The sequence below is a fragment of the Corvus cornix genome, chromosome 7, assembly GCF_000738735.6.
Source record: "Corvus cornix cornix isolate S_Up_H32 chromosome 7, ASM73873v5, whole genome shotgun sequence".
In the NCBI taxonomy this organism is placed as follows: domain Eukaryota; kingdom Metazoa; phylum Chordata; class Aves; order Passeriformes; family Corvidae; genus Corvus; species Corvus cornix.
In genome coordinates, this window is record NC_046337.1 from 17,004,739 (window position 1) to 17,020,006 (window position 15,268).

The 15,268-nt window shown below is 36.8% G+C and overlaps 1 protein-coding gene across 11 annotated transcripts in view; it reads left to right on the forward strand.

Annotated features, from left to right (window-relative positions):
* The window catches only part of SLC4A10 (solute carrier family 4 member 10), a 154,769-nt gene that overhangs the window by 49,940 nt on the left and 89,561 nt on the right, over positions 1–15,268 (forward strand). For all 11 annotated transcript variants that reach the window (XR_002047275.3, XR_002047276.3, XR_752664.4 and 8 more), the window contains exon 2: positions 9,020–9,101. Coding sequence is in view for 8 of the 11 variants with exons in the window: in XM_039554817.1 (XP_039410751.1) it covers positions 9,020–9,101 (82 nt within the window). In the remaining 3 variants the exon portion in view is untranslated. The remainder of the gene's footprint in view (positions 1–9,019; positions 9,102–15,268) is intronic.

Genomic DNA, 15,268 nt, shown 5'->3' on the forward strand with positions numbered 1-15,268 from the left:
ACTACATCATTTTTGTGGCTGGCTGTAAAGGAAGAGAAAAAGTCTTCTCTCCTGTATTGTAGTTGTTTTTAAAATGGGTTATGATAAGTTGGTCATGACCCTTTTTCTTCTTTGCGCTTGCTATTTTCACATGAGTAGCTGCTTCAAGAAGGCTGCCTTCTATGATTCCTCTCCCTGACCCTATTTTGAGGTAAAGAAATATGAAAACATGTCATAATTTCTGAGGCTGAAAGGAGACCCCTTGAGATGGGAAGTGTATCCAACTTAAAACCAAATCCATCTTAACTGCTGATTAAGAAACTAGCAATTACTTTTTCCATTTGCCGCCCAGCAGCTAATAACCTGTTGCATAGTGGGCTAAAGTCTGCATGTTCAGCTTCTAACTACACCTAAGTAGTGCTGTTATCCTGGATCTGTCCTCACCTGGCACTGGGCCAAGAGAGAGCCCAGACAAGCTAAAATTCAATCTCATTTGGGCTTTGGATAAAGTCTTCACCTCCATCTTCTTGCTGGTGGACTTCTCTCTAGTAGCTGACATAGCCATTGCTATGAAGTGAGAAAAGAGGATTTCAGCTAATGGGACTGCACTAGGATGACATAAGACATTGGAATAATAACCAAGAGGAGAAAATAACCATCTATGCTGTTCTTCCCTCTATAACTTCTAAGTATTTCACAGTGTAGTAAAAAAATACAAAGTAAAAGGGATAAAATCTCAGTCATACAGAAGTGACCCTACTTCTACATCTACATAGCAGCGAGAAGTACTGTTCTTTGTTTATGCAGAGGTCTGGCTGAAACTAGCAATTGAATAAAGATTATCTTGCAAATATTGCAGAAGTTATAGGATAGAAGGAAAGGGAGAAGATTTGAGACTCTGAACATGACTGAAAATATTTGAAGAAACACAATAACCTAAGTGCCTTGTTCATATTTTGTAAGGTATTTGCATCACTTAGGCAATCCTGATAATTTTACTCCAAGACATACAAAATATGGTAAGCTCAGCTGCAATTAATTGTAGGTGCTTTAAAACAGGTACCAGAATCCAGAAAGAATTTAACAGTTCATTATTTGATTATTATATCCAGTGCTCTAACAGGTTTATCAAGCGTTTTAAGTGGGAAAGTTATTTGGTCCATGTTCTATCACAATTGTCCGCAGCCTCTGTGCCCCCACCCTGTTAGGCAGACAAAGTGAGGCACCTGGTCATTGCAACAAGTTAAGCTACTATTTTGCCTTGATTTTTTTGTTTAATCTTTTAAAATAGAAATGTTGTCTTCAGTTGGATAGGTATATGGAGAATAGAAAAAGAGTGTGTCTTTTTTGCCTTGCAAGTGGAAGGAATGCGTTGTTTCTACCTAAAATGGCTTTTCTAAGAAAGAAGATTCCTTATAAATATGAAGGAAATATTTTTGTGAGCATTCATTTATGCATCAGTTTATAGCTGCTGTATTGTGCATAATGACATATAACAAGCACAGGATGCTTCAGTGCAGATAAACACAGGAATTACAAGTATTAGTGACATTTAATTCTCTGTAAAACTGCTTTGTTTTATTTTTCTGCTTGGGTTCTTTTATTTATAACAATACTATGTGCTTAGAGTTAATGTCTGAAATGATTCTCTATATTTATATGTTACAGAAATTGCATTATTACATTAAATATATGTTCAGTCTCAGGCCAGTAGCAAATGAGTTCTTTGAAGCCAGTGCTGATTAGTGCAATTTTTAGCAGCATTGCAGAACATGGCATTTCATTATTGAGTCATGCTAAACATTATCTTGGCTTCTGCTATAAAAATAGAAAAGAGGAAAAAAGAAGACAGAGAAGGATGCTTTTATGCATATGACATGCAGCCCTGGGGAAGATGCAAATCTGGGATGAAAACTAATTGCTTTTTACTTTGTTGCGTAGCTTGAACTATGTGGAGCAGAGCTGACCAAAAGGAAAGCTGTGCTTTATGTTAACTAGCAGTGATTACTCCAGAAAGCTGCCATAAAAGCAGTACTGTTAAAGGGACACTTAAAAAAATGATCCTTCAGACCTTACAGAACAGACCTTATTGCATTATAAATGTGTTTTGATGGGCCTTCTTTGATAGGTAGATAGAGGGGAAAAGGATGATATAATGTAGCTAGTGGAATGGAAAAGCAATTATATTTCATCAGAAAGATAAAATTCACTGTAGTTTCCACCTCAGAAGATTGCTAAATATGGTTATATGTAATATAAGCAATTAAACGTGATAATATTAAAAAAAGGTGGTTTTTTTTTTAAAATACTGTGCTTGTCTTCAGAAAGAGAGAAGAATTGTAGCATCTAAATTGTGGGAATACACATTGTGCTTTAAATCAGTTTTGTGTGAGCCTGTCTGCTCAAGGGCAGTTTAGAGGACAAGACTGAACATGGCAGTCACCAGTGAATCTCCTCCTACAAAAGGGAGGCATGCATCTACATATAATTTTAGCTTTTTAGCCATTTAGGTTAATTGTCTTTGAAAGATATTTCCAATATGCACTTGGTAGCTCTCGAGTTCAAATGACTTAGTTTTTCATATCTTTAGTAAGCCATCTTTATGAAATGTTAAGCTGAACGCAACCAAAGCGATCTTAAAAATACAAATATTTTGTAATGGATCTGTAAAATGAATACAACACAAAACAGTAATGTTGGAACTGAGAAGGTAATCGTGTGTGTGGTGTCTGCAAAAATATTCAGTATTTCATTACAGGCCATTGGAAAGGTGAATACACAAGTTTCATACTGCTAACTTTATGATAATATGTATAGACCGAAATGAACATGTTAGAGTTCCATCTTTTAAGCATATGTAATTATTGATAATATAAAATAAATGAGATAATTATATGTTTGTCATGGTTTAACCCCAGCCAGCAGCCAAGCCCCATGCAGCTGCTTGCTCACTCCCACCAGTGGGATGGGGGACAAAATCAGAAGGGTAAAAGTGAGAGAACTCATGGGTTGAGATACAGACAGTTTAATAGAGAAAGCAAAAACCACCCACAAAAGCAAAACAAGGAATTAATTCCCTGCTTCCCATGGGCAGGCAGGTGTTCAGCCATCTCCAGGAGCGCAGGGCACCATCACAGGTCACGGTGACTTGGGAAGACAAACAGCAGCACTCCAGATGTCCTCCCCACTTTCCTCTTTCTTCCCTCCACTTCATAAGCTGAACATGCTGTCATGTGGTCTGGAATGTCCCTTTGGTCAGTTGGGGTCACCTGTCCCAGCTGTGTCTCCTCCCAGCCTCCCAGGCACCCCAGCCCCCTCGCCAGCGTGGCCGTACAAGGAGCAGAAAGGACCTTGGCTCTGTGTAAGCCCTGCCCAGCAATAACAAAAACATCTCTCTCTTATCAACCCTGTGCTCAGCACAAATCCAAATACAGCCCCCTACCAGCTGCTGTGAAGAAAGTTAACTCTACCCCAGCCAAAACCAGCACAACATTACAGCTTTCTATTGTTTATAGGAAGTCAGTATTTCATACTTTATGCTGACAGGTGTTCCTGAGTTCCAGATGGCATTTCAGTGTTATGTAGGTTGTCCAATCATCAATAAGTGGCTTATATGGAGAAGCAATTAATACCATGATTATTTTCCTTATGAGTCAGCAGGTGTGTCATATGCATAATTTCTAGTGTGTAAAAAATCAAAATGGGTTCTGCTCTGTTATGTATTTTACAGAAAGAAAGATGCTGAAAAAAAGATTCTTTATGGTTATGTTGATATCTATGCTGTGAGTATATTAAGAATGTAATTAAAAAGGGAAGGGATTTGACCTGGATGCTTAAAAACTGTGGAAAAAAAAAAGTGGAATATTAATACTCTTTGTAGCTGGTTTTTGCACTGTATTTCAGAGGAAAACAATCATCCAGTTTATTGAAAACACTGAGCAGATATCAGTACAGAAAATAAAAGTAGCCAGATACGAAGAAAATCAGATAAAAAGAAGGATATAAAAAGAAGGATAAAGGGGGAAAAAAAATTAGTTTTCCATGTAAAAAAAAAATTTCCATGTTATCCATTTTGGCTTTTCTACTCAAAATATATTAGGTACAGATATTGTACTAGTGGAGCAATGAACCTACCATCGCAAAGACAGTGAGACATACTCATTGCAACCATTTAATACTTCCCTGTTGTCCTAACAATGTCCTGTTTCCTAATGTATTTTTATTGTTATACTAATACTTAATTTACTGTAGTGATCAACACAGGTGGTTTTCAGTAAATGTTTGCCTGGTATCCAGGTAGATTTTAGGATGTATGCAACAGTGTCTTTTAAGAGAATGTATTGGTTTTCCTCTGGTAGTAAATACATATAATACCTGTATAGATAACTTCAAATATTGTCACCTGGACTTTAATCTACCTTGTTGTCATCCAGAAGATGAGGAATATGTCCTAATTCCATCATCTAGAAAGGTACTGAAGTTCTACAAGAGTATGTGTCTACATTAGCACATACATATTTAAAGAGGGGTGTCATGTGCCTTTGTACAGATCCACTTTTGAAAGCAGTTAATTTCCTTTTCCTTTCCACCCAGTCATCTACAATGTGATGAAAGCATAGACAGTGTATAAGAGCTGTTCCTAAAAAGACACAAAGACATCTGTCATAAAATGATGCTTCTCAGCTTTTCTAAAAGTGTATTTTTTCATTAATTAAGTTGATCTAAGATGTGGAAGGACAGTGCGCAGTTCTGGGAGGTGTCAGGTTAAGGATCAACATCTTTGCAACATGTTATGAATTGTAGTTTGAGCTGTATCATAGCTAAAGAGGGTCACTTTGGGAAGCTTTCCAGGAGGCCATTTTTTATAGCTTTGGAGTGTCCTGGGGGGAGAGCTTTGTCAATACATAGGTGGAAAGGGCACTTAAGGCATTTGGTTTTGGTTTCTAAGTCATGGGCCTTTTTATTTCTTCTAACCAATACACTTTAAAATTCCTGGCAACAACTGTATACTTTATACTATATACTGTATACTGTGTACTATATACTATATACCTGGCAACAACACTTTATACTCTGATAAGCAGGTTGTTTATCTAAGTATTGAAAATCCATACTCCAGGACTCGTGGTGACCTTCCTCCATTGTGACTACTTACTAAAAAGTAATGTCTTTGAAGGTGGTTTATATCCTTTTATTTTGTTCAACTTCAAATACACATTTCAGTCTTACAACATGCAGGTGCAATGTAAAGCATGCAGGAGGTGACTCTACTGTCTGCTTTTCTGTACTTGCCACTGTGTTTGAACTTCTAGTGTGAAGAGACAAAAATATTAACAACTGTATTTATAAGACTTTAATGAAGTAGTTTTTTTCCTGTGAAATATGTGCAGCTGCTGCTGCTGCATGGTGAAGGTCATTCCAGCATTCATTTGGAAATTGTAAGAGATGAAAAAATCATGGACTGAGTCGAGTTGCTGGGCCCTGGTCTCTAAGGAGCTTGTGGTTTCCACGTAAAAAGCTTTGGCTTTTTCTTGCTATTTTATCTCAGATACATTGTTTCTTCTACTGTGCATTTGCCAGTATTTTATTACTTTAGGGAAATAAATTTTAGATCAACTGTTGTGTGATGACTGTGTGAAACTGTAAGATATTAACAAATATAATGAAAAGGAGAGTGAAATGTTAGATTGCGACAAGTTTATTGCACTCTGATTATAGCTTCACTGAAATATAATTCCACTGGCTCCTGCAGCATTGCTCTTAAATTAGGCTGGCAGAAAAAAACCCCAGTATATTTATTCTGAGGTAAACTTTGTCAAAGATGTTCAATGCAAAACTATTGCACGGTATTAATATACATTGGTTTGATGTAAAAAAAAGTTTATGCCTTAATTTTTTTAATCAATTTGTTATTTCCTATCATTATCTCTTCACACACGTAAAATTTCTTAAATTGAATGACTTGGCACTTCTGTAGTGCCTTACAGTTCTGAAATGCTGTGTGAGTATTCATTATGGCACAGAGCAGCCCAATGAGGAAGGTAGATGAGTAAGTATTATTATCCCTATTTTATGGATGGGGAAGCTGAGGCACAGAGATTAAGTGACTTTTCCAGGGCCACACAGCAAGTCAGTGGCAGATCCAGGAGTAGCACTCGGGGACTTCCTGGATCCCTCTCCCATGCTTTAAGCAGTAGACCACAGTGTTCACTGGACTCAGCAAGCAACTCGTTGCAATAATGGACAGTTCCAAGGACTTGTACCTGGTCAGTGTGTCCACACATTTGTTTGCAGACTGCTGCAGTATGTCTGTATGGTTTCAGTACTCCAGTCCTTGTGCCCTGTGTAAAATTTTTTGCCTTAATCATCTTAAAATGGGGTAAAAGGAAGAAGTGGTAGAATTCTGACATAAATGTGGCATGGCAATGAAGAACATTTATTTTTCATTATTCTTATTCTGAACTTTATTCTGAACCTGCCGAAACTGGTGGGCCAAACTGCAGTAGATTCATGGCTTTGAGGATGCTAGTGTGGAGTTTGGGTGGCATGAATTCTATCTTCCATGACTGTATTATGGTTAGTTTTGCCTATACTTTCAGTTTCAAATGCTCATTTATTGCAGCACTTAAAAATAATAAGTTCATAGTTTTCCTGAAATTCTAATAAAAAGCAGAGCATTACTAATTAAAATTAGGTTTCCAGTCTCTATTCATCCAGGGGAAAGTGGAGTGGATTCTGTTTTTACTGGTATTGTGATAGTCCTCACCACCCAATAAGTTTAAGCACTAAACTACAAGAGAACCTTTGTGTCACCTCTCCCCTCCAAGGGGGCAGTACAGGAATCACAGAAATTACTTCTAGAGTAAATGCAGTATAACTCTTGTACTGGTAAATACAAGGTGGCTTTCATGCTGCTCTCTGGGAAGTCAGCATGTTCAGTGCAAGGCCTGTTTAATTGGACTTTGCTCAGAGTTTGACAAGTGAATTGCTAACAACACAGTACTCCCAATTAAGCTGTTTGTCCCTGTAATATTAGTGGAATAAACCCACTTCTGAGAATGAGGCAAGGCTGAGACTTGCTGTGACATTACAGGAAGAGGAGGCAGAGAAGCAAAAGACTGCCAGAAGCTGAAAATTGAACACATGGGAAAGGAGAAGTCAAAGTGTATGAGCATATTTTGATAAATATTAATGAATTAATTTGTATTTAATTTACTTAGATAATCTGTAAAGGCTTTAAACTGTCCAGCAATTTAGTATGTTCCCCACTGTAAATTTTCCCTAACATTGCTTCATTTCTGATGTGTATGTCTTGTGCTAGAGCAGCATTACTTATCATACGGCTCTAATGCTTGGCCTTTGACATCCTGCTTAATCACTCACCCAGGGGCATTGCATTGTTACATCTAACTGCTTTAAAATAATGGATTCATTTTACTGAAATGATCAAATGGTTTGTGCGAAGTTATACTTCCCTGGTACATCTTAACAGGTTATTATCTAATTCTAAATTTTTAAAAGACAAAACAGTTTCAATAGAAGGCTGTTTCTTATTGTCATATTTTAGTTATGTACTATTATCTGTGGGAAAGGTCTAATAAAGACATTTTAACACTTGGTCTTTCTTTCTTTAACAGCCCAGATGCTTGGTGCTGACACATTCATAGGATTTTTGTATGTAAGATAGCTACAGCATGACAGCTATTTTTAAAAAGGAGAGGACCCTGAAACAAAACTTCACATCCAGAATGCACCACATCCAGCTATATAAGTGAATCTTTTTGCCTGGGACATCTGATCTTTAAGGAGAAGTGCTCAGAGTTTAATTCCTTATTATATTCCATTGCATTCTATATATAGATTCATATTTATCATGTAACACTGGTATTTAAATCCCCTTGCTTCAGACTTGCATTTAGATACCAATTTTATATATTGAAATCAAAGAGTTCTAGTTCTAATATCACTTACTAAAACCCCTCTACTAGTGACGAGTGAATATAAATCCATGATATATTAATTGATACTTTTGTATAATGCATCATTTTTCATAATAGTTTAACGGAAACTGCTCTAAATCATGTTGTGAATATAGACTGTATTTGACTGCTGGATTTTTTCACAAGTGATGTCAAACTCATAGTGAACTGAATACTCATTTTAGCATGGCATCTAGTGCCTTGTTGCTGAACTCCCAGATTTTCTGTTCAGGGAAATGTGTTCTTTCTCTTTCTCTTTCTCTTTTTCTTTCTCTTTCTGTCAGAAATGACAAAATCACTGATTTCTGTAGCTTACCTAGCCTGAGTACAATGCACTAGTTGATAACGTACTACATTTACAGTGCAGTAGAGAGTACAGTTAAAATGCATGTTTGACTAAAAATTAAACATGAATATGTTCCTGAGGAAGAACAGCTTTTCTGTTTTCTGCTCTTAATGTGTGCTGCCTGCCTTTATACTAAATTCAGCTTGGTGTTTGTAAAGAAAGGCAAAGTCTTTGCAATTCACAAGTAAGTGAAGCCAGTTGTTTTCATGGTGTTAGTTTTATTTCTTACCATATTGTCACTGAGTATTATTGTCTAGCTTTGCCAAAGTATAAGGAGTCTTCGTAAAAATAATTTGGGAATTCTGCTAGTAGCTCAGGATCCTGGTGTAAAGACAAAAATACATGTGCAACCCCTTACTTCAGGTGAATGAGAATAAAGGTGCCTTGGTCAGACATTTCTTCTGTCATCTCTTTTATTGTCCTATTGACTCACGTTTTTCTTGGTTTCTGGTAACCAGTGTTTACTCACCATCTTGCAGGGTTTAACAGGAGAAGTTTTGCACATCAAAGTTAGCTGTAATCGCACCTCAGTAAAAACTGATGCGTAAGAAATAGATTTTAATAAGGAAAATTAAATTCTTAAACCCCTTTTCGTTCTTGAGTTGGAAAAATCAATAATTAAATATTAAAAACATCTTTGTTTTACAGTACTGTAAAATCTTGACAATAGTTTCCAAATGAAAGTAGCTTAGCTGTCCTTTTTTCTCTTTTGTAGAGAAATGATGAAGAGGCTGTTGTGGATAGAGGTGGAACTCGCTCCATTCTCAAGACACATTTTGAAAAGGAAGATCTAGAAGGTGAGGGATGATTACTCTGTGCTTTATGTTGTCACATTCTTCTGAAAGTACTGAAATAAAATTCTAATGTGTAAAGTCATTGATTTGAGCAGGGATGCAAAGAGACAAGAGAGTAGAATCTCATAATTTATTTTAAAAAGAGAAATATTACTGTCTTCTCACAACAGTGTCCAGAAACAGGTGACGGTGGAAGGAGTTTGCTAGTTTTCGGTGATCTATAGTCAAGTTGTGTAAATATGGATGTGTGACTTTAGATAAGTCTTTTAAACTTTCAAATATGCAGATGCAAACAGGACTGTTGATTTAGTACTTATCAAGGGTTCTACATTTGCATTACAATCCTCATGTAGTTGCTTGGCCACATCTTCAGCTGAACAAAAATATTCTGGAGTGTCACAGATTGGATACATGCTTGATGATATCTACTGTGGAAACCACCTAAAATGACCATGTAGAAGAAAGTGAGAAATTGTGAGAACTGTTTCATAATACTGGTCTAATGAGTCAGTTGCATTTCTATTTCTTTAGTGTATCTCAAACTTTGGTTACTACTGTACTTAAACTCTTGTATTGAGTTGTGTGAGCCCCCAAGTCATAGTTATCATGAAAATGAGTTTCTGTTGCACGTATGATATTCCTTTCCTGAGATTGGAACTGACTGATTTTGTTAGCTTCTTGTAGTGGGACATGGAGGTTCCTGTCTTTGTCACACAGATCCACATGAACTAGCCCAAAAGAAATATTAAGATCAACATGCTACATCTGAAAAGTTCTCTCCTTCAGTTCTAAAGAGCAATATCTCCATCTGTGCAGGAACTTGGGCTTTCTGAACGCCTACCATTGATTACTTCATAATTTTTTTCTTTTTTTCTCTGGCTGTATGATCTCTGTGTTCTCTGCTACATATTGGCCATATTGATGATTTCATGGAAATACCAACATGTTACACAGCAACTCCCTGTTATTGCTTCCTTTGGCAGTGCCTCCCTCAAAAAGCCGATGTAGCTGCATTTGAAAGGGGCCTGGCTGTGTCTGTATGAGGTTGTCTCTCACAGAAGGATGTTAACTGTTGTGCAGTGTAGCATGTATGAGATCGGTGGCTCTCCACTCAGTCTGGGGAAGTCTGAGTGTGTGCAAGGATATACCTCAGGGAAGATGTTTCCAGAGTGGCATTTAGAGTTTTGGTGTCTCCAGGGATAAGAGTACCAGTGGGTCAGGCTGGCAATGACAGTGTTGGACTTAGGCAAAAAACCTCCTATTTTGAATCTCACATTTAATCTTCTGTGGTCTTCAGTCCCTTGATCGCATCCTTGACCAAAGAGAAGCCATTGTATCTGGTGTCCTTAGAGGAACACCTAATGGAAGAGTGGGAGCTCCCTGTTTCCCTTTCTCTGTGGTACTGACTCAAAGAGTTTTTGCAGGGTAAGTCTACCCACAAAAATATGCTTTTTCTGAGTCATTTTATTGATGATGGTAAGGTGGCATTTCAAAAATGGACAGCTTTCTGGGGAATGACATCTTTAAGATCAGCCACATGAGCAGACTCAAGCATTACGTTTGTCAGAATTACTGTGATGTTCCACATGTGACTACATGGAACATAATTTAAGAACTGTATTTAATTACTTTTTTCCCCCACCATCCTATATGTGTAGAGTTGCTCCTGTGAAATATCAGTGAAAATATTATTTCAAAGATCTGCTCCTAGGATGTTATCAATAGAAATTGGAACATGGCAGTGACATTCCCACAATCTTCCCATCATTTTAAATTCAATTAAATTTAGAATACTGAAAAATGCTGCAGTTAGCAAATGAATCTGCTTTTATTAAAAATAAAATCCCAATGTTTCATAATGTTCTAAGAAAACAGTTTTTCAGTATAGAATCAATCCTTCATAATGCAATTAGCTTTCTCAGATAAATTTCATGCTCACTCTTAAGTTCAGATCAGTTTGTCTTTAAGTATATAATCACTACATTCAAAAATACCAAGTGAAATAGTAAGTTCTGAAAAGATTGCAGATTTTAATATCCAATTGCAGTTTAACAGCATGTCCATTTGTTTTGCAGTACATCTAGGCACTTCTCCCCCTGGAAACAGTGAATGTGACTCACAAATGTCTGTCTTATTCACTGAACATTGTGTTGGGTTCTGCTGAAAAATGTACCTTTTTCCTAATGACATAACAACTATGAAGTATGAAATTAAATAATCAGGTGCTAATTGCATATCTTAGAAAAAGAATATAATCAGACTATTCATATGTATTATGTAATTAGCCTTTTGACAGACATTTAATTGGGTTTATGTTTTAAAAACGTAAATAGCTAGTTACTGAATATTCTGGGGAAGACTAGCTTTGCCAGCATTTAGGTTTCAATGGCACCATGACAGCAACATTTCAAAAATTGCAATTCGTATGGAAAACTACAGGTTTAAATCTGAAAATCAGTATTAAATTTCTTCTTATTAAATCTTATAGTTGTAAGTATTTTGTCCTTTTTTTTTTTTAAATTTTACACGATCAACATTTGAACTTCAGAAATACTGATTTAAATGTGTACTAAAATTTCCATCTGAAATTTCTTGGCCTAGCAAATATTTGGATTTGCATACTTTAGGCAGTCCCTGTGCAAGTATATTGCAAGTACATTTCTTGTTGAAAGCATGCAGATATGGTGATTAATCCTGCCTCAAAGAACAGACACAAGAATAGATTTTTGGCTCAGTCTCTCTAGATCAGTGTTTTCTTTCCCTGAGCAGTATAGTAAAAATTTAGGAACTTAAGACAGGAACTGCAGTACTTATGGGATGTAATGCTCATATTAGTGCCAGTAATGATACTTGCAGTAAGTACTTCAAATTGTGTCTTTTTACTTAAGTTTTGTAGTGCTTTAGAGGTGAATTGTTTGCAGAGCTTTGGCATTCAGATTTTCAGCATGAATTATTTTTCCATGTAAATAATTTTTTGTGAGTTGTAAGGTCAGGATCAGTCAGTAATATTGAATAAGTCATTTGTCTGACTGTTGCATTAATGTAGGGACAGAGAAAGCATTTCTAAAAGCGAAAAAAGATTATCTTCTGTGGTTACAATCATCTGTTTCGCATGTTATCTTTCAATGTGTGTACAGACTAAAATCCTACTGAAATAAACATGCTCTCATTTTTATCAGTGGTGGAATTCCTAAACGAGAATTGGGCACTGATTCTGGATGCTCAAGTACTTAATTGTCAAAGGACAGGTTGTACATGTACCTGTTCTGAGAGCAGCTAGGCAAATTTTCCTGGACAGATGTGCACATCAGCGTTACTCTCTGCTTATTCCATGCACTCGTCTCTGGCTGGCTGCCATTGCTTCAATGTATGCTCAGGAAGAACAGTTTTCTGATCAAATGGATATACCTACTTTTTATCTCCGAGGTCAAAAATACTTGGATTGCACTGTGCTGGAGATGTTAGATTCTCTCAGGTCACATGCTGAGACTTTTGGACTGTGTAGATATGCAAAGGGATTGACATTAAATACAGTCTGACCAATGTCTTTTCCTTATGCCCTTATGCCCTTTTCCTTTTCCTTATGCCCTTATGCCTTAGCTGAGAGGAAAAGTGACTGTTCCATGGCCATCCTTGCTGGAGGTGGCCAGCTGCAGATTGAGGATTTTTGTGAGAGTATTTCAGAAGTGCTGTGTGTATTACTGTGGCCTGGTTTGAGAAGCAGCTTCAACCGGAAGATGGCTGGAGATTAGATTGTTAGGTGAAGGTCCAAGCATGAATCAGGGATGAATTCTGTCTCTGTTGGAGAAAATTGGAAAATTATCCTTGATTCAGAGAAGTCAAGATTTTGCTTAAGGTTTTTATGTTTCATTCATTTAAGCTGCCTAAGTGGCGTGGGAAAATTTGCCTCATGGGAAATCAAGTTTGCCATGTTTCACATCTCTGAGGACACGTAAAACACTGTATCCAGTATATGCATCACTGTATATCAGAATATGCATTCTGACACTTTTGACAAAATTCAGATTACTTGGATTGCTTACTGAAAGTCACAAAAAACCTTCAAGCTTAATTACAATATAAATGTCACTAGCACAACACAGAATGATGCAGAAGCTGAGGCTTTAAACTTAATAAACCAAAAATTAATTTTAAATTTTGTAGAGATATTTTGTAATTAAAAACCTGCATGAAGATTAATTTTTATAGTAGATGTCCTGCTGAACAGAAAAGGTGAGATTCCAGAGTATTTAACTATTCTCTTTTAAAAATAGTTACTTCTGTTATTTTTTTTTCTTTTTAGATTTGTTCTAGTTTGTGACAATAATTTAAAAATAATTTTCATGAAATTTTGATTATATACTGTTAGGGTTAATATATTAAAAACCTCATTGTGATTAAATGCTAATCTCCATATATTATTATGTAGTAGAAGTTTGAGTGGCTATAGTTTTCTAAGTAGCCTTTTATTCTCAGAGACTGGACCTTCTGGTAGAAATAACATCACAGTACACCCCTCTGCCACTGACATTTTTTTACCTGAAAATTAATAGGACCTAGCAGCTCATAGGAGTGAGAGAATATAAAGTATGTTAACATGGCCTTGATTCACCTATGTCTCAATGTAGAAGCAAGTCAGATACCAGCTCTGCTTGGTCAGACAGGAACATCAATCAAGATTTCCCTTCCCTTTGGCTTCCAGGATGCTACAGCCTACTGCAAATAATTTGTTACCATGTCAGTACAGATCCCCTGCTCCAAGCTGCCTTGCCTGTGCTTCCCTTGGGTACCCTGCTCACCCTGATGTTCACTTTGACCTCACTCGTGCTCCTTGCAGCGATGTTTGCTGCACTTAGATGGGCACAATAAAAGCTGTGGAAGCAGAGTCAGGGAATGATTTGGTTTAGTCTCTACCTGAAAGGTTGCTCTTTCATTTTGTTGCCTACCAGCTATTACATACTGGAGCTTGTTCCATTTGTGATTTCTAAGTCACATGTTTCTGTACTGCCTCTCATCTGGTTTTTGTTTTCTTTTTCCTATGTAATTCAATATTCCTTGAGATCTCACTTTTTTCCTTTTGTCTTGGCAGTCACCTGGTTTGATCCCTTTGGATGGGTTCTCTTGTCCCTTCTCAGGAGTTTCTGTGTGGGAGGGTGGTTCACCTTGAAGATTCATGAATAACTTTGAAGGTTATGTTCACAAAATCTCTTTGAAATGATGAATAATGAAATAATGGAAGCAAACAAGAGCCACAGTGTTGGTTGAACACCACAGTCCTTAGCTGATCATAAAGTTTGGTTGTGAATTTGGTTTGAATTTGCTCTGAGCTTCACAGACAGGAAACCTTTTCAGTATTTGTAGGGAGTAATATTTTCAAATATTTCACTTTGTGAAATCCCAGATGCAACTGACACAAACCAATTTGCCATTATTGGTGAAAGCTGCTAAATTGCAGCATCAGAAGACAGAAACATTCCTTTTTTAACACACAGTTGTACTAGTACTGAGGTTGCTTTTTTTTTTTTTTTTTGGCTCGTTGCTAGTTTAGAAATATAGGCCAAATTCTTCCCTCCAATAACCACAGCTTCTCTCTCCATCAGTGGAAAGAGGTTGTGTATCTGAGCCAGGTCCTTTTACATTCTGTGTCTGCTGGCTTTTTTTCTTTTGTCTGGCAGGCAAGGTCCTGATCTCGTGATTGAGCCATACATACAACACCTCTGGACTCCTCTGGAGGAATGTAGGAAATTTGGAACATAAGCGCTGGTTAAAAAGAATTTTTAGCCCACCCACAACCTGGAAAAATATTTTTTTAAAAGACAAGATTTTTTTGGGATGGCAGTGAGTGATTGAGGTTCTTTAAAAGGTCCTTAACTTTAATGACTTCAGTGAGGTGCTCTTATCCTCCATATTCAACGTGTCCTTAATGTTATCTTGGGCCAGGGATATTGTTTTAATTTTTTTCTCTATAATTTATGTTGTAATCTACCCTAGAATATAAATTACATGTATAATCTAAAACAATTTTTGAAGGTTTTCTTGTCAGTTCCTACAAATTATAGCATGGCAAAAAGGTGAAAAATGCATTTTGGACAAACCATAACCACAAACAGCAATGTAAATGGTTAATTTAGGAAGGATTGCTTTTGTCCTTTCTGCTTTTTCTTCACCTC